This window comes from Solanum stenotomum, chromosome 2, assembly GCF_019186545.1.
Source record: "Solanum stenotomum isolate F172 chromosome 2, ASM1918654v1, whole genome shotgun sequence".
In the NCBI taxonomy this organism is placed as follows: Eukaryota; Viridiplantae; Streptophyta; class Magnoliopsida; order Solanales; family Solanaceae; genus Solanum; species Solanum stenotomum.
Genome location: NC_064283.1, coordinates 64,001,990 through 64,022,776, shown reverse-complemented (window position 1 = coordinate 64,022,776; position 20,787 = coordinate 64,001,990). Strand labels below are relative to the sequence as shown.

General features: G+C 31.8%; 2 protein-coding genes across 2 annotated transcripts; one reads left to right on the top strand and one right to left on the bottom strand.

Annotated features, from left to right (window-relative positions):
• Positions 1-5,000: 5,000 nt before the first annotated feature.
• On the top strand, positions 5,001-7,235 carry LOC125854627 (ABC transporter G family member 6-like). Its single transcript, XM_049534213.1, has one exon. The coding sequence runs from the start codon at positions 5,018-5,020 to the stop codon at positions 7,193-7,195; it is 2,178 nt and encodes a 725-aa protein (XP_049390170.1). The 5' UTR covers positions 5,001-5,017; the 3' UTR covers positions 7,196-7,235.
• A 4,602-nt stretch (positions 7,236-11,837) lies between these two features.
• Positions 11,838-13,979, bottom strand: LOC125856196 (ABC transporter G family member 1-like). Its single transcript, XM_049535742.1, has one exon. It carries the CDS (start codon positions 13,977-13,979, stop codon positions 11,838-11,840), a length of 2,142 nt encoding a protein of 713 aa, XP_049391699.1.
• Between the last annotated feature and the right edge of the window lie 6,808 nt (positions 13,980-20,787).

The window sequence follows — 20,787 nt, the reverse complement described above, 5'->3', positions numbered from 1 at the left end:
AGATTAAACAATTAAGTTAATGAAATTTAAAAGGTATCTCAACAATTTAATTATTTTCAAAATGAAGGGAGTATTAGACAATTATTTTTTTAATATACTAGACAAATAAAAATAAACGGGGAGTATTTTGCAGCGTGTCTTAAATGGAGAAATATATTTGAGCTGGCAATAAATTGAGCAAAAGCAACATTAACTTTTAGAGCTGGCTAGTTGACTAATATTTGTGTTCTTGCTAGATGTTACTATTTTCTATTCCAATTCATTTTTATTTGTCACTTTATTAAATAATATTGTGTATTAGGCCTTGAAAAATAACTATTTGATATTGAAAGTAAAACATGGAGAAAGTTAATTTCTCTTTTCTTGATATGTTAAAAGTGACAAATAAAAATGAAAATTTATTTTATAAATAAATGACAAATAAAAATAAACGGAGAAAGTGTTTTCAATTTGCCAAACTCTAATCTAGGTCATAGGTATCCTTTAATTTTTGTCCAACAATTGTTGTTCATTACATATTTGACATAGAGATTAAGAAGTAGTAACTGATAGTGATAATTTTACCAAATTACCCTTATTAAATATAAGTCATCTAAACATTAAAAAATTGAATAGTATTTAATAATAATGAGGATAAAATAGACACAAAATGATAAATTATTCATTGATTTTATAAATTAAACAAGTATTATTGAACATTCAAAATAATATGAACAAATAAAAATGGACAAATTCTCACACATCTATATAAGGTATGATTAATCTAAATTTATATCGTGTAAAATTCATTTAATATCATATTAATGATAGTTAGATGGGTAAGGATAGTTAGTAATAGCCTTCATTTTAATGAGTGTTGAACGGGTTTTAAAATGAAAAAAATGTGGGAATTCACAATGGTTAAATTTTTTTGCAATACTCACTCTATTTCAAAATAAATTATATTTTACATAATGGAACTATTTTTTTAATTACAAAATTATATTTATTTTAATATATGGAGTTTTACATCATTAAAAAGTTACTCTTTTCTTAAAATATTTAATTAAGGGTGAAATAATAAAATATTTTTTTCTTTTCTAGAAGTAAGTATTTTTAAAACACAAAAAGTGGTTAAGAGGTTGTTAGGTTTATTAATGAGGAGGGGTTGCCAAACTTGTAAGTGTTTTATTACTTGTTCAACATCCTTTAATAGCATCATAAATTCTTTTAGTCAACTACTACTACTATTATTATTATGAACAACAATAAATTACCTACAATGTTCAATTTATTCACATCTATATAAAAGAAGAAACAATTAAAGCATGATAATTAAAATTAAATAGTACTCCTCCGTCCCATTTTATATGTCACCTTTTTACTTTGCACTTGCATTAAGAAATGATGTAATTTTACCCTTCTACCCTTATTTAATTTTTTTGGAACTCAAGTTTTTAATCAATGAACATGAATTAAGTAATTTATTTTGATTGATTAATTTAACAAATGAACATGAATCATTTACTTAGTTTTTCTAAGTTGGTCAAATGTATATTTTCAAGGTTAATAACTCACAATGGTAAAAAAGGAACAATATGATAATTTATGCATTGATGTTATAAAATGACAAGTACTCCATTATGGACCAACTATTTATAGAAAAGGATGACATATAAAATGTGACGGAGGGAGTACAAGTTTAGATATCAGGTTCCATTTACCTGTTGTTTAAGAAATGTATTGCTCTCGTCTCAAATTATTTATTATATTTTACTCATTTTATTTCATATTAATTAAATTTGTGAGGAAATAAACACTTATTAAAAAAAACATTTCAAGACATACTTTAAATCATAATTTTCACTATTGCCCTTTGTGAGATTATAAATATAACTTTGTAAGTAGTGCAATTTATCTTCTTGAAAATATAAAACTTCAATAAATGAAAGGAAAAATATGGAAATAATTTCAAACATTTGTCTTAAATTTTGAATAATTCAATTATTTTGAACAATGAAAAAAACCTCAAAAATTTAGTTAATATAAAGTAAAGGGAGTATATAATAATTATCCCAAATTATTTATTATTTTAAAGATATAAAGATTATTTTTTTCATATTTTTTTAATAATTATTATTTTTACAAATTATACATGCCTCAATTAAATATAAATATTTGATAAAGAGAGATTATTCCTTAAGTTACGGATAAGAATTAAATATTTAAATTCTTTGCTAACTAATGTATCCTTAAGAAGTGTGTAAAAAAAAGAGATAATCATACATGTTGATACAACTAGATTGAACGAACAAATATAATGTATTTGATAAATATAAAGCAAATTGATCGATACTATATCGAATTTGAGCAAACAAATACAATGAATTTGAACAAACAGGTACAACTCCAAAATAGTAGTTATGTATGTTTAAATAGTTTCTTATATAATTATTATAGAAAAGCACTCAGCAAATATTTGACCATAAATTTCAAATATTTTTTTAAACTTTATTTAGAATTTATTGAGTTAGTTGAGTTTGGTTATGTTTTTTGCAAAGGATATTTAGAATAATATTCATATTTGAACGTTAAGTAAAAAAAAATAAGTCAAAAACAAATTATAAGTTATTTTTTTAATTTAATTTTTTCATAGCCAAATAGAATACTTATTTTCAAATAAATTGAAAAAAAGATATTCTCAAAAAAATAAAAATAAAAAATAATAGTAATAGTAATTTTTATGACCAAATCCATAAAACTCTTTGATGTATTTTTCTACCCATATATGTCTTGCGCAAATAGTAGTCTACTTATCAGTAGATTACCATCCATACCTAAAAATTAAAATACGAAGACTTATAAGAAATCTGACATAATTAAAAATACCATCCTTTCCGCCTACTGAAATGGTATAATGGATAGGATTACTTCTTCATTAATTAAAAATTTCAAATTCGAGTTTTGGATATAAAAAAATTTCTTAGTGAGGAGCATTTTTTCCTTAATGGGATCCTATGTGGCATGAATTGGGAATAGTCAAGCCTCAATGTAGATATCATACATCTAACGAAAAACTAAAAAAAAAACATCCTTGCTGCCTACCGAAGAAATTTCAAGTTCGAGCCCTGAGTAAAAAAAATTCTTAGTAAGGAGCGCTTCCCCATGAATGGGATCCTACATGGCGCGAATTCATAATAGTCTGGCCTCAATGCAGATACTAGACACCTAACGGAAAACTAAAAAAAAACATCATTACCACCTACAGACGTCGTGGTTCAGCGAATAGGGTTGCTCCTTCATTAACCACAAATTTCAGGTTCGAGCTCTGGGTATAAAATATTTCTTAGTAAGGGGCACTTCCCCTGAATGAGACCTTACATGGCGCGAATCTGAAATAGTCGGACCTTAATGTAGATACCAAACACCAAAAAGAAAACTAAAAAGGACCATCCTTACCGCCTACAGATGTGGTGCAACGGATGGGGCAACGATCCATCATTAATCAAAAATTTTAAATTCGATCCCTGGGCATAAAAATCCTTAGTAAGGAGCGCTTCCCACTGAATGAGATATTCCTACGTGGTGCAAATTCAAAATAGTCGGACCTTAATGTGGTACTGAACGAAAACTAAAAAAAATCCTTTGTGTCCACATAACCTCAACTTCTTCAAATTACAACTACCCATTGTCCCTACCCATACCCCTTACCACGCCTACCCCAGTAAAACCAGACGTGTAGATAAAAAATTAGAAAATTTAGGTCATCTCCACACCTTACGGTATAAAAATTCTTCCCCATCCTGATCCTCCAAAATTCATCAAATATATTTTATAATATATCCTCCCTCTTAAACCATAAACCCCCAAAAATATAATATGTATTTATTATAATTAATAAAGAGATTTCTATTTTTGGTATTAGCTAGTTCAATTTTCGCATTTTTAATACACATAATTTTATTTGATATGAAATACTTTGACTTTCGATTCAAAATAAATAAATCTTTAGCACTTTTATTCTTTAACGATCTAAAATAAATAATTTTTTTAAAGCTCAAGAAGTTCTTTTTCGAAGTTACATTTTCACATTAATGGTTTTTTCGTTTCAAATTCTAACTTTATCATGGAAAACTAAAAGGGTAATCACATTAAATGATTATTTGATTAGTGAATTAATTAACTTTATTAAGGAGTGCGTAAAATAGAAAAAGTTAACTATTTTGGATCGAAAGAATTCGAACCTAAATTGTACTCCTTCCATTTCAAATTAATTGAATTGTTGAGACATTTTTCATTTTTCAAAATAAACTTGATTGTTCAATCTTTAAGACTATTTGTAGAATAATCTTTCAATTTTACCCTTCATTAGTTATTATAATAAATGTTAAGTTATATTAATCATAAATTTGACAATAATTAATAAGAGTAAAAATGAAAAGTTATGTTTAATTTATGTATATATTCTTTTCTTAAAGGGTGTGAAGCACCTCAAAAATTCAATTAATTTGAAATGAAAGAAATATTAGATTTATTTAATATTTTAAATGTTATAAGTTGCATCTATCTTCTCATATTAATATGATGATCAATAAATGCATCTAATTAATATATTAATCAAACTCCATACAATTTGACTCTCGAAAATAAAACAAGACAAGTAAAAATAAACAAAAGAAGTATTATTTACAACCGCCAAGCCAACCCCATAAGTATTATCAGAACACACGTAAGTGAAAGGCGATAGATATTTCATGAAATTAGCTGAGTTGTCCAAGTTAGGTCGTACACGACCATCATTATATTAAATGAAAAGAACCCATGCATGCATGATGCAACAATTAATATGTTTTCATAACCAACCCTTTATTAATTAGTGTAGTAGTAGTACTAATTAAGATCATAATCTACCTATAGTAGGCTGTCTGCTCTTTTTATTTTTTTCTTATAGAGATGAGTAGCTTCACTAGTTTAAATTAGAGGCCAAACTTTTAATTATTTTCTTCTTTCCATACACAAAATTTTCATCATATAAAAAATGACAAGAATTGTAGCTCAAAATGTATCACCAGTAAGAGATTGCGTACCTCTTTATGATCGGAGACAAATGTTAGAAATGTCGTCGCCGACGTTTGCTCAGTTGTTGAACAACGTCGGAGATCATGTCACCGGAGACGAAACTGAAACTAATTCAGTTCACCAAGTTCTGACAATGGAACTTCCGGTGCAGCAATCAATTCCATTTGTATTGTCATTCAGTAATCTCACATACAGCGTGAGAGTTCGCCGGAAAAATATTTTTCCGGCGATCTTCGGCCGCCGGATAGATGAACCGCCGAGCACGAGGACGAAAGTGCTTTTGAATGATATATCAGGAGAGGCGCGTGATGGAGAACTACTTGCAGTGCTCGGCGCGTCTGGTTCGGGGAAATCAACGTTGATCGATGCTTTAGCTAATCGAATTGCGAAGGAGAGCTTGAAAGGGGAGGTAAAATTGAACGGCGAGAAATTGCATACGAAGTTGCTGAAAGTAATATCGGCGTACGTAATGCAAGACGATCTCCTTTATCCGATGCTTACAGTGGAAGAAACGTTAATGTTCTCAGCAGAGTTTCGGCTTCCACGAACTCTATCGAAATCGAAGAAGAAAGGTAGAGTTCAAGCTTTAATCGATCAATTAGGACTCCGAAACGCAGCCAAAACTATAATCGGCGATGAAGGCCACCGAGGAGTCTCCGGAGGTGAAAGACGGAGAGTTTCAATCGGAATCGACATCATCCACGACCCAATCATTTTATTCCTCGATGAACCTACTTCCGGTCTCGATTCCACCAGTGCTTTCATGGTGATTAAAGTTCTTCAGCGAATCGCACAGAGCGGAAGTATTGTGATAATGTCGATTCATCAACCAAGTTACCGAATTCTCGGTTTACTTGATCGATTGATCTTCTTATCACGCGGACAAACTGTTTACAGTGGTTCGCCATTGAATTTGCCCCAATTTTTCGCGGATTTTGGTCATCCAATTCCAGAAAACGAGAACAAAACAGAGTTCGCGCTTGATTTAATCCGCGAACTCGAAGGCTCACCTGATGGAACAAATAGCTTAGTTGAATTCAACAGAGAATGGAAAAATACTAATCGGAATTCTGCAACAACGCCGGCGAGATATGATTTGTCACTAAAGGAAGCAATAAGTGCAAGCATTTCTAGAGGGAAATTGGTTTCTGGTGCAACGAATGATGCTGCTAATCCTACTTCTATGGTTCCTACTTTTGCAAATCCAATATGGACCGAAATGGCAGTACTGTCAAAGCGGTCATTCACAAACTCATGGCGTATGCCGGAGATTTTCGCTGTCCGTTTCGGTGCAGTAATGGTCACGGGTTTCATCCTCGCTACCATGTTCTGGCGGCTCGATGACTCCCCTAGAGGTGTAAGGGAACGGATTGGGTTTTTCGCGTTCGCCATGTCAACAACTTACTATACATGCGCGGAGGCATTGCCCGTTTTCATTCATGAGAGGTTCATTTTCATGAGGGAAACGGCTTACAATGCTTATCGGAGATCGTCTTATTGTCTCTCTCACGCTTTGGTTTCGATACCAGCATTGATATTCCTCTCTATTTCGTTCGCAGCCCTGACTTTCTGGGCTGTTGGCCTAGACGGCGGAGCTTCGAGCTTTCTGTTCTATTTATCTGTCGTCCTTGCTTCGTTTTGGGCTGGTAATTCATTCGTCACATTCCTCTCTGGTGTCATTCCTCATGTCATGATAGGATACGTAATTGTTGTAGCAATTTTCGCGTATTACCTCCTCTTCAGTGGTTTCTTCTTGAATCGTGATAGGATTCCGTCTTACTGGATATGGTTTCATTACCTCTCGCTCGTGAAATACCCATATGAAGCAGTGTTGCAGAACGAATTCAAAGATCCCATGAAATGCTTCGTTCGTGGGATTCAATTGTTCGATAACAGCCCACTCGGGGATGTTCCGATTTCGTTGAAGGAGAAATTGTTGGACAGTATAAGCAAAACGTTGAACGTCAGGATAACAAGTTCTACATGTGTAATGACTGGTGCAGATATATTGGTGCAACAAGGGATAACTCAACTGAACAAATGGAATTGTTTGTGGGTAACAATTGCATGGGGATTTTTCTTTAGGATTTTGTTTTATTTCACTTTGTTATTGGGAAGTAAAAACAAAAGAAGGTAATAATAAGCTAGATATAAATATCATAATAATGTTTTTGAAGATAACTTTCAATACTATTTGTTTTTTGTTGGTAATTCATTGTAAGTTGTTTTTATAAATTTGGCTTTTAGGTGTAAAGGTGTTTGCAATTGAAAATTTAATAGAACTTGCATGACTATAGTTTCATGGCTGGTGATGGGCTTTTAGTACTGTTGCCCCCACATTTCCTAAGATACGTTGTATGACTATATATTGTATAGTTTTTAAAGAGTTAATAGTAAAAAAAAATAAAAAATTATGAGTTTTATACTTTAACTATTCATTATTTTATTTACCTATCTAAATATTGCTCAATGAATTTGGTGGCATAAAAGTCAAATCTTAATAAGAGACCTCAAATATATGTTCAATAAAACTAGCTTTTACATGCATCACACATACATTTCACGCGATCCGTGATATATTTCTTGCGTTGTATCCCTTGTTAATTAGTAAAAAAACATTTTAAATTCACATATATATATTTTGGTGTTAAGCATGTGTGTAAGTTAGATATACATCTAGTTAAAGCAAAAGAAAGTTGGTGCAAGCTCAAAAAATGATGAAGGATGATCATATTTCAACAAACTTGATAGTTAAATTCAAAATTGTTGGACATTATTTAAACTTGGAATAGTTTGTTCTGAATAAGAGACTATTACTATGAATTATTTAAGAAAAAAAGGATTTATATAACTATATTTAATTACCTTTAGTAATTATTGAAAAAAAGATGTATGTCGTCGAATTAATTCATTAAAGGAGAAGTTGTTGGACAGTATAAGCAAAATGTTGAATGTAAAAATAATAAATTCCACATTTTTTCTTTAAGATTTTGTTTTAGTTTTGCTTGTTATTGGGAAGTAAGAACAAGAAAAAGGTAATAATAAGCGAGAGATAATATCATAGTATGTACTCAAAGATAATTTCAATACTTACTTTTTCTTTTTGTAATTCATTACATATTATTGTTTTTTGAAGTTGGGTTTTAGGTCTAATCTTGGGATTAATCAATATCTGTAGACAGACCGTAACTAAATATAGAATAAAATAATTAATTATCTCATATTTTATTTCGAAATTATTATCCTTATAATCCCATCAATCAAATAACCCCTTAAGCTTTATATATTGACATTTGACAGCATATACATTGTATAAATAGTACTTCATTAATAAGTTTTAAAAATAGTTACTTAATGGTAAAGGTATAATTGCAATAAATAAATAAATAAATCACTCTTAATTTAGAGAAAATTTATTTTTTGGTATTCTGAATTGTAAAATAGAACATAGGAAATACTTTGCACTTATTTGATTTACATATCAAAAATCTTTTTTAACTTTTAAAAATTTCTTGCAATACGAATAGTGTTAATAGTGTCAATTTTATCCAACCTTTTCTATTAATTATATATCTTTAGAAATTATTAGAAGAAAATATGATATCTACATTAATTTTGTTAGTAGCTCACCAATTATGTTCTTTCTTATTCAAAAAGTTCCAATTCTACACCTCAGCATCATTATAGATTGTAGTACAGTAATAAGTACTCCTTCATCTTTACTTAAATGTCTCGAATTTGAGTTGCTTTACTCCTCTCCTCAAAGTGGAACTTACGAGAGCGAATTCAAATTTATTGAACGTCACATCGAAAGAAAAAAATTCTATACCTTCCCTATAATTGAAAGAATTTTCCTGCCCATTATGTTTATCTACGTTCATACTACATAATTTGAATTATCATGGACAACTTTCACTTTCCAATAGCTTATTTATGTTTTAACATATGTGACCTTTGCTTGTTGAATGTTTAATTGTAATTAATTTCTGGATCAAAGATCACATAAACCTAATTAATAAATCCACAGGACCAGCTTTACCATGACCTAATTTAATTAATTAGTCAATCATCTTAAATATAATTGAAGAACCAATTAATCAAACCAAATTCTAATTTGAGCAATAGTTATAACCTAACTGGATCCCACAATCCTAATGTTGTGATGACTAGCAAGTAGGGTGTACAAAACCGAACCGAAAATCGAATCAAACCGCAAATTGAGTCAAATCAAACAAAAAACTCGACTAGTGGTTTGGTTTGACTTGGTTTGGTATTGGAAAAAAAAACCTGACTATATTTGGGTTGGTTTGGTTTTAACTAAAAAAAAACAACCCGAAACCAAACCCACCCGACATTATATATGTAATTTTTAAATTTTATTTTATACATAAAAATATTTACATTGATATAAGTTTAAAATATTTCTTATACTATTTCATAGTTTTTATCTTTTAATATATTATTTCAAGTTTAAAACTTAAAATTTGGAATGGTCCAATAAAGATTATATTTCATAGATGTTCATAATTATAATAAAACTTAAATCAAAATCAAATTAATACTAATGCAAAAAGAAAATCAATTCAACACTAAGAAATAAGAACGACAATAATATTTAATTTTCCTTAAATATTTAGTAATGTAACTAATACTTATTAAACTTATTTTAGTGATTTAGTACTTTTAAATTATGATCATTTTCATTATGACTTTGCAATATTTATTTTATATGATGATTTCATTATTAATTTTTATTGGATATTTTAGTGTCATCACTCATTCATATTTTGTGTTATTTTCTTAAGAAACACCTTAGATAATTGTATTTTTGTTGGACTAAAGAAATATTTGGAGCACAAGTTAATTATATGTTTGTATGCAAACTTTATCGAAAAAAATCCGAGGTTTATTAGTTTGATTTGATTTATAAATTTAAAAATTAGACACAATGGTTTGGTTTGGTATTTAAAAAACCCGAACCAACCCGAGGTTGAAAAACCCGAAAAAATCCAAATTTTATTAGTTTGGTTTGATTTATAAATTTAAAATTTTTACACTAATAGTTTGGTTTGATAGTTGAAAAACCCGAACCAACCCGGTCATGTACACCCCTACTAGCAAGTGCTCATTTATTATAAAGGTTTCATATTCGAGAGTACTGAAAATATGATCGCTTTTTATAGGGAACATTTTACTCTCAAAATGAGATTTTTCGGCACAATTTTGGATGAATCATGCACGGATAGAGGATTTTTAACTAGAAAGTCAAAATATAAATAAGTAAACGCACTAAGAATAAGCCAAGAAGATTCAATGTAGAGTACTCCCTTAGTTTCAATTTGTATGTCCAGTTTTGACTTGACACAAAGTTTAAAAAGATAAAGAAGATTTTTGAATCTTGTCATGCTAAACTGTAAGATATGTAGAATACTAAAATTGATCAAATAACTTTTAATCTTATGATCTTAAACATGTTACATGTGAAAAATTAGAATTAAAAAGTTGTCCAAAAAAAAAACATTCTTTTTAGAATTGACTAAAATAAAAGAAAGCAAGCGACAAACAAATTGAAACTCAGAATAATATATGCATAAGAATTATAAGAACCAAAATTTCCTTCTTGCATTAGAAATGTTTTGTTCCACGGTATTAAAAAGCAATGAGGTTAGGCTACCAAAATAAGACATATTAGAAAACAATGTAACATTTGCATAGAAAATAAGTTAAACACCACCAAAATTAGTATAGTTTCATATTTTTATTCTTGATCAGAAATTTGGTATGCAATCGAGCTCTAAAGAGGGAATCACTTTTCATAATGAACGTTTTACGGACAGAGGAATTTCCAAGCACGAATTCAAAAATCAAACACGAAAATATAAAGTTAGCACAACTGCAAGTGTGTTAACTTTATTAAATATATCGAGTGTGAGTAAATTTTTCAATATGATAAGGGGGTGAGGGGGATGATTGCAGTGGCGGATGTATGTTATGAATTATGAGCACCCATTGCTTTTTGCAATAAACACTAATATTTGTTTGTAATATCTAATAATTTATTCAAATGTATTAACTAAGCACCCACATTATATAGCAATTCTCAAACTAAAAATAAGTGAGCACCCATGAAATAAAATTTCTGGATCCGTCACTGGGTGATTGGTGAGAAAACAGGTGACCTTGGTAACTACTATACTATTTCAGTGTGGCACATTAAAACAAGCACATCAACAACATATGCATGTTGAAATATTTGAAATTTGGATGGAGAAGAGTGGAGTACTAGTCATGTTGACAAAGAGTGTAAGTTTAAAACATATATGCGTGTTGACACCCTAGATGAAAGATTTTGTGTTCGAGTCCTGCTTGAGTATGGAAACAATCGCAAATTTATGTTAACCAAAATCTCATTACAAATATTGAACATCGATGATAAACAAAAATAAAAACATGCTATGCGTTGTTACTTCATTATATATATGTAAGGGAAGGATAGTTAGTTACTTTGTTGTGAATCCTCATTTGCTTTATAACAATGTTATACTAAGATATTGTAATGTAAGCCTCCAAGACATGGAATTTTTTGCTCTATTGAGGAATTCAAATTTCGGTTTGGTACATAAGCATACACGGATTTAAGATTTACAAAAGATGGATTGTAGGTACTATTACAAAGAAGGTGGATCCAGATGAATATTTGAGATGAAACTCGTGAAAATATGACATTCAAAATTATCTTTGAGTACATTATTATGATATCATGTTATCTAACTTATGTATTACCTTCTTTTATTTTTACTTCCCAATAACAAAGAGAAATAAAACAAAATCCTAAACAAAAATCCCCAGGCAATTGTTACCCACAAACAATTCCATTTGTTCAGTTGAGTTATCCCTTGCTGCAGCAATATATCTGCACCACTGGTTAAACAAGTGGAACTTGTTATCGCTACGTTCAATGTTTCGCTTATATTTTCCAACAATTTTTCCTTTATTGAATTTGGTAAATCCCCCAGTTGGCTGTTATCGAACAATTGAACCCCACGAACGAAGCATTTCGTGGGGTCTTTGAATTCGTTCAGTAACACTGCTTCATACGGGTATTTCACGAGCGAGAGGTAATGAAACCATATCCAGTAAGATGGGATCCTATCGCGGTTCATGTAGAATCCGCTGAAGAGGAGGAAGTATCCGAGTAATGCAACTACAATTATGTACCCAATCATGACATGAGGAACGACACCAGAGAGGAAAGTGACGAATGAATTCCCCGCCCAGATTGAAGCTAGAACGACACAAAAGTAGAACAAAAAGCCCGAAGCTCCACCGTCTAGGCCAACAGCCCAGAACGTCAGGGTCACGAACAATAAAGAGAGGAATATCAAACCTGGTAGCGAAACCAAAGCGTGAGAGAGGCAATAAGACGATCTCCGATAAGCATTGTAAGCCATTTCCCTCATGAAAATGTACCTCTCCTGAATGAAAATGGGCAATGCCTCCGTGCATATGTAGTAAGTTGTTGACACTGCGAATGCGATAAACCCAAGGCGTTCCCATATGCCTTTAGGGGAATTGTCGAGCCGCCAGAAAATGGTCGCGAGGATGAAACCCGTGACCATTACTGCACTGAAACGGACGAAGAAAATCTCCGGCATACGCCATGAGTTTGTGAATGATCGCTTTGACAGTACAACCATTTCGGTCCATATTGGATTTGCAAAAGTAGGAACCATAGCAGTAGGATTAGCAGCATCATTCGTTGCACCAGAAACCAATTTTCCTCTGGAAATGCTTGCACTTATTGCTTCCTTTAATGACAAATCATATCTCGCCGGCGTTGTTGCAGAATTCCGATTAGTATTTTTCCATTTTCTGTTGAATTCAACTAAATTATTTGTTCCATCAGGTGAGTCTTCGAGTTCGCGGATTGAATCAAGCGCGAACTCTGTTCTGTTCTCGTTTTCTGGAATTGGATGACCAAAATCCACGAAAAATTGGGGTAAATTGAACGGTGAATCACTGTAAACAGTTTGTCCATGTGATAAGAAGATCAATCGATCAAGTAAACCGAGAATTCGATTACTTGGCTGATGAATCGACATTATCACAATACTTCCGCTCTGTGCGATTCGCTGAAGAACTTTAACCACCATGAAAGCACTGGTGGAATCGAGACCAGAGGTAGGTTCATCGAGAAATAAGATGATCGGGTCATGGATGATGTCGATTCCGATTGAAACTCTCCGTCTTTCACCGCCGGAGACTCCACGGTGGCCTTCATCGCCGATTATAGTTTTGGCGGCGTTTCGGAGTCCTAATTGATCGATTAAAGCTTGAACTCTACCTTTCTTCTTCGATTTCGACAGAGTCCGTGGAAGCCGAAACTCTGCTGAGAACATTAACGTTTCTTCCACTGTAAGCATCGGATAAAGGAGATCGTCTTGCATTACGTACGCCGATATTACTTTCAGCAACTTCGTATGCAATTTCTCGCCGTTCAATTTTACCTCCCCTTTCAAGCTCTCCTTCGCAATTCGATTAGCTAACGCATCGATCAGAGTCGATTTCCCTGAACCAGACGCGCCGAGCACTGCGAGTAGTTCTCCGTCATGCGCCTCTCCTGATATATCATGTAAAAGCACCTTCGTCCTCGTGACCGGCGCTTCCTCTGCCCGGCCACCGTATATCGCCGGAAATGCAACTTTCCGGCGAACTCTCACGCTATATGTGAGGTTGCTAAATGACAGTACAAACGGAATAGAGTTCTGCGGCTGCATCGTCAGAACTTGATGAACTGGAGTTTCAGCTTCGTCGCCGGTGACATGATCTCCGACGTTGTTCAACAACGGAGCAATCGTGGGCGACAACATTTCTACCATTTGTCTCTGATCATAAAGAGATTGAGCTACAATTCTCGACATTCCTTATATATATATGATAAATCAAATCTCTATATGGTTTTTTTTTTCTTCAAAAGTTTTTACGGTTTAATTAGATGATATATTTTTGTGCATGGAACAAGAAAAAAAAATCATAGTTATATACGTAAAAAAAAACTTATTACTACTATTTAATCAAAAAAATAAAAATTGAACTCGTCAAATTTATATCTTGAATCTATCTCTTTGTAGTAGTGTATGCATCCATCTTTCCGAAATTCTGAATCTACATCTGTTAATGTACCAAACTAAACTTAAAATCCTAGATGCAATATAATATGCATGGTTTTTTTTTGTTCAGTATTTTAATATTCGTACTGCATAAGGGCAATTTTTCCTAATATATATAGAAAATCATATTCAAAATTCAAATTCTAAATATTTAATTAAGAGCGAAAAGATCTCACCGAAACTACATGCGTATTTTAAACTTGCACTCTTTCTCAACATGCATGTGTTGTGGAAGTGTTAGTTTTAAATTTGCCTATACTGAAATAGATCGGTGGTTAGCAAAGAAACTCTTGTTTCTCACCGATCACCTGTTTTATCGGAAAACAAAACTACTACTCACATCTGATATGTTTATATCAATTTAATAAATATATGATACGTATGTTATTATTTTATTTAAACTGATATGAGTTTTTATTTTTTGATTCATATCAACTTCATAATTGTTTCTGTGTTCTTTTATGTTTCGATATACTTTGGAATGCTTTTATTTAAGCAGGTGATCGGTTAGAAACATTCTCTCTAGATAGAAGTAAGGTCTAATATGGAGATATAATATCTTTTGGATTCCAAAAGTTTTTGAGAACCGGACTTTTTGATCTGTTTACTTGGAAAAACATGTCTTTTAATTAGACTTTGGACTTATAATTCTTATATAACGTGAATTTGAATTAGTTAAATCGGTGAATTTTGAATGTTTAATAGGTTTAAAGAGAAGTAAAGGGTGCAATATGTGATCAAAATTATTTTCATAGCACACGTTATATATGTGATCTATGTACCAGAAGATTATCTCTACTTTGACATGAATCTTATTACTTGAATTAGTGACTTCTAACTATGTGATTGGTGTAAAAAAAATAAAAAATGGTGCATGTGATCTATCCTCTTTCATCATTATCGACGTGAATTCAAATTAATCTGATAAATTTTGATCGCTTGTTGCATGTGGTTATGAAAGAAATATGAAGGCTAGGATTTATTTTATAAATAATAAATAATAAAGCTTAGAGAAAGGAAAATATAGGAAGAGTGGAATTATTAAATTTATAAATTGTGATCCTTGTCCTTAAAAGATACATAATTAGGATTAAACTGAAGCAATATGATTTAATTTGTTCAAACAATTAGTCAAATCACCTCAATTTAATTAATTATTACTTCATAAATTTATTTTTTTCCATGCATTATGGCTGAGTAATTAAGAAAAAAGTCACCAACAAAAATTGTAGTGAAGTGATAAATACTAGTACTTCATTCTTAATTAAAGACTTCTTAGATTCGAATTGTCTTGGTTCTATACTATACATTAAAGTCCTTATAAAAAAGTATTTTGAATAACATATTTGGTTGCACTTTGATCGAGAAAATAACATAAATAGTCCCTTAATTATAGGATTAGGTCTAAAATGGTCCCTTAACTATACATTTAACAGATTTAATCATTTAACTATTCAAAAACTTATCATTTTTTGTCTCTTAACTATACACTTACTAGTTTTAGTTCCTTAACTATAAACTTATCAATTTTAGTCTTTTAAGTATTCAAAAACTTAACAGTTTTGGTCTTTGTCCATTTTTTTTTAAACACAAATAGCTTAGGTTTATATTAATGGAATTCATGTTTCAAGAAATTAAATCTTTTAGCAATTTTTTCTATTGTTTCTCTCTCTCCGCTACTTTTTCTTCAAATTAACCTTATGCGAAGAACTTTAACCTCATCGATTTAAAATAAAATTCACGAGGAAAGAAAATATAAGTCATAATTTTATTTAACGGAGGATAAAATGAATCATATTATTGCTACTAATGACTTGAATATGCTAAACTTTATTATAAGAATAAAAAGTTTATTACCCGTTAAATTCAAAGTTTGTACTCCAACGACTTCATTGAACGAAATTTATTTAATTTTTCAGAAATTGAAATTTATAAAATGATAGATTTGTAATTTTTTTTATTTTTTTAAATAGATCAATTTTATTATTCTATTCATTTTATTTTACGTAAAGAAATTTGAGTAAATTAAATAAAATCCGCACTGATTAGCATATTCAAGTCATTAACAACAATTCTATGCCTAATTTTATCCTCATTGAATAAAATTAGGACTTATATCTTCTTTTCTCATTAATTTTATTTTGAATCGTTGACGTTATTGTTCTTTTCACAAGAGTAGTTTGAAGAAAAAAGGGCGGGGGATAGAGAAACAACTTAAAAAATGGGTTAAAGATTAAATTTCACAAAGATTTCTGTTAATATAAACCTAGGTTATTTGTATTTAAAAAATGGACAAAGACCAAACTTGATAAGTCTTTGAATAATTAAAGTACTAAATGTCACGCCCCGAGCTACCCCCGAGATGCGGACACGGGACCTAGGACCACAAGTGATCCCAAGCTAACCCTGCTGGCATGATCATGAGCATACTAAAGATAATAAACTGATGCGGAAGCTAATTCATAAATAAATCTGGAAAGATGAGGAATACCCATATACTATAACTGAGATATATGAAAACTGATGAGTTTAATACAAAGAAGTCATTAACTCAATACTAAGCTGAATCTAACTATGTCTGAAATAAGCCTCTAAACTGACTAGAAATGCTGGGACATGCCCCAGCTAAGTCTAGCAAAACTGAAACTAAAGACTAAAACACTGAAAAGAAACTCATGACTATTGTCCCCGAAGAATGAGGACTCACCAACTGATTCTGCTGAACTGAAGATCGGGAATCAATCTAAGCGTGATCTGGATGCTGAGAACATGAACCTACATCACGAGAAGATGTAGCCCACGTATGCGTCAATACTTGAAAGGTACTGAGCATGCAGGATAGAGTAAAGCTGAAATAACATATAACTGAACAAAGCAATAAAGCAATGAAATAATCTGAACATGATATAGATACTGAAATACTGAATACTGAGCTAACTGATGCAATGACCAAATTTATAACATGCTGAGACTGAATACTGACTGAACTGTAAATGTGGTCAATGCAATAGAGTCTGACTGAACTGTGGGAGCTACTAATAACCGACATAAAACCACATGAGCTAAATGTGGAGTCCGATGTATACGCCCCATCGAGAGGACCCAATATACCCTGCCAGAGGTATAGAGGCATGCTGGCGTGATCACTAAACTGATGTTGCCCACAGAGGGGACTTACACCTACGTGGCTCGTAGTTCTGGGACTATATGGGTACGCTGAAACCCTAGTCCAACTCGGTATTATGCTACTCCCAATGAATTAAGTGGTTAACTAGTTATGACTGAATTTCTGTAAATACTGGATAGCTCGAAACTGAACATGCAAACTGAGAATGCAACAATTAATCTGATAATGATGCATTCATAAACTGAGGCATGTAAAACTGAATACTGAAATATCTGACCTAGCATGTGTAATTCAAGAACTAAAGAAATACATAGCTAGGGTTCTGAAATTCATGCGATAAACTGAGCAATAACATGATAATCTGATTTGGAACATTTAAATAACTAATTCATGATGATCTGTTGAAATTCTAGAAACCCTAGGTCTGTTCATAATCATGGAATCAAGAATCTGACTGAATTCTAGGGACCTAATGGGCGAAAGGAACCCACTAGTGAAATCCCACATACCTGGTGACGAATTCCACGGAGAAATCTTTCGATTTCGGGGCTGGAACTGAAGAAACCTTGCTGCGTTCTTGAACTAGGGTTCTTGACCTTTTTCTCCTCTCTTGCTTCTAATTCTTCTAAGTTTGATTAATGATTTGACTTAGGTAAGTTCTAGTTATGTTTCTAGGCTTAAACTAATTAAAACCTCATGATTTAGGGTCTAAACGACGTATCTTAGGGGTTAAACGAAATAGGAAAAGACCAAAAGACCCCTGAATTAACTGCTGTCGGAGTGACCTACGGATTGGACCTACGGGCCGTAGGTCAATCTACGGTCCGTAGATTGCGTCCGTAAGTCAAGCCTGCTCGACAGGCCTTCACTAAAACGAGCATAACTTTTTACTCGGAGGTCGGAATTTAGCAAACTCAGTGGCGTTGGAAAGATAATTCAATTATCTATCTAACCATAGGTCATGGGACACATAATTCATTTTGTGCTAAAAGTTATGACCATCTGAAGTTGACCCATCAGAATTTTCAGCTAACTGGCTGCTAACCTTCGATCTACGGTCAGACCTACGGACCGTGGATCGAACGACGGTCCGTGCTGGTCAACCGTAGTTCATGTCAGAGGTTGGGTAAAGGAGGTCTTGATCCACGGACACAGACCACGGACCGAGGTCTGATCTACGGACCGTGGGTCTGTCCGTGAGTCGAGACTTAACCAATTTTCTGAGCTGGCTGGGGAGGGGTTGCAGTGGCGAACCACGGACCACCAGCACAGACCGTGGTCTGACCTACGGTCCGTGGATGGCAACCGTGGGTTGCACCTGCAACTTCTCAAAATCTGCATTTTTTTGGTTTGTTTCGGATACGGGGTGTTACATTAAAATTGGTAAATTTATAATTAAAGGACTAAAATCAGTAAGTGTATAGTTAAGGGACCAAAGCTGATAAGTTTTTGAATAGTTAAAGGACTAAATCTGTAAGTGTATAGTTAAGAGACCATTTTAGTTCTACTCCTATAGTTAAATGACTATTTATGTCATTTTATCCACTTTGATCAGTATTTAAGATATTATCTTTTGGTGTAACAAAAAAAAAGGACGATAACAACTTGTATATGGTTGGATTATATTGATTGAAAAAGTCTTAGATCCCGTTTGGATTGGCTTAAAAGAAATTAGTTTTTAAGTCAAAAATGAAAAGTCAAATGACTTTTAAGTCAAAAAAAAAGTAGGGGGGACCTACTTTTGGTTTCTGACTTAATTTAAGTCATTTTTTACCTTGTCAAACACTTCGTAACTTATTTCAAGTCATTTTTGACTTGTTTTACGTTATTTTTTATATTTGCCAAACACTTTCAGAAGTCAAAACCTAACTTAAAAGTAGGTTTGACCAACTTTTAAGCCAATCCAAACAGGCTCTTAGAGCATGTTTAAATTGACTTAAAAGTTGGTCAAATCTACTTCTAAGTCATTTTTATTTTTTTAGAGTGTTTGACAAAGTTAAAAATAACTTAAAATAGGTTTAAAATGACTTAAAAAAAGTTATAAACCAAAAGTAGGACTCCCTACTTTTTATTTTTTGACTTAAAGGTCATTTAAAGTTTGACTTTTTATATTTGATTTAAAAGTTATTTTTTTCAGCCTATCCAAATGGGGGATGAAAAAAAATAATGTCACACAGACATACATGATAAATAAGGAGGTGTGGGGATAATTAGGGGTGCACTTTTAGTCTTTTACTAAATATGGATTTGAATGAGTCCGTTACTAAAACCTCAAGCATTACTTACAAGAATCTCAAGGGGTGTGGAGAACCTTGTTCTTCCTAATTGAGATTGACACACGTAAGTCCTAACACCACAACTTGATTATGCATTCGAAAAGCATTCTAGCATAGGCGTATTCAGGATTTTTAGATGATGGGTATACTATTACAAAAAGATTGATCTAAGATATAAAATTGATTTATTCGATATTTAGGTTTTTACTACTGAAGACTGTTAAAATTTTAATATTATAGGTTCAAAAGTGCTACCAATTACCACTTAGAGAAGTGTTATCTAATTTTAGAAAGAAAAAAAAATCAAGATAAATACAAATTTCAAATTTCTAACCTCACGTAAAGAGGCGCACTTAGTCATTATCGCATTATGTAATACTCCTAGTGTGGGTTCACACATCTATATTTCAATACTTTTAAAAAATATATAATATTATTATATATAATTTTGAAAGAAAAACATGAGTTCACGTCAACTCCATCACCCCTTAGATACATCTCTGCTACATGACACATGGGAAGCAAGAAAGTAAATGGGCCCGAATACTATAGCATATATGCTCTTATGCCCAAGTAAGATGGTAGAAATAATCCAATTGTTACTACTAAGAAAAGAAAAGGGAAAAATTACTGGAATATACTTCTTATATTTTTCTTATTTTCAATATTTCCTTCTATTTCTAAAAATATCTAAAATCTCTTATTTTTTCAATGTATTTGAGCTACGTATTAATGTATCTGAGCCAGTATTTAATATATTTGAGCTACATATTATGTATCCAAGCTATATATTATGTATCTGATTTATGTTATAATGTATCTGAGATACTCTTTAATGTATCTGAGCTACATATTATGTGTCCGGTTTATGTTACTTTTTAAGGGATTAATGTAATTACAAACTAATGAGGGATAGATTGTAATTTCATATTAAAACTATGGGATTTATGTAAGTTATATGAAGAAAAATACTATATTTGTTAGTTTCTCTTCATTTACCTTTTCTTGTTATTTTAGTGTTTTATTTGTTTTTGTTTTATAACACGTTATCAACGTAAGTTTATATTATTTTGAGCAAATACTTCAAAAGTATCAAAGTCATTTTTTCGTTTATTGATCTAATTATTTTTCATTCACTAATTACTTAAAGGACAAA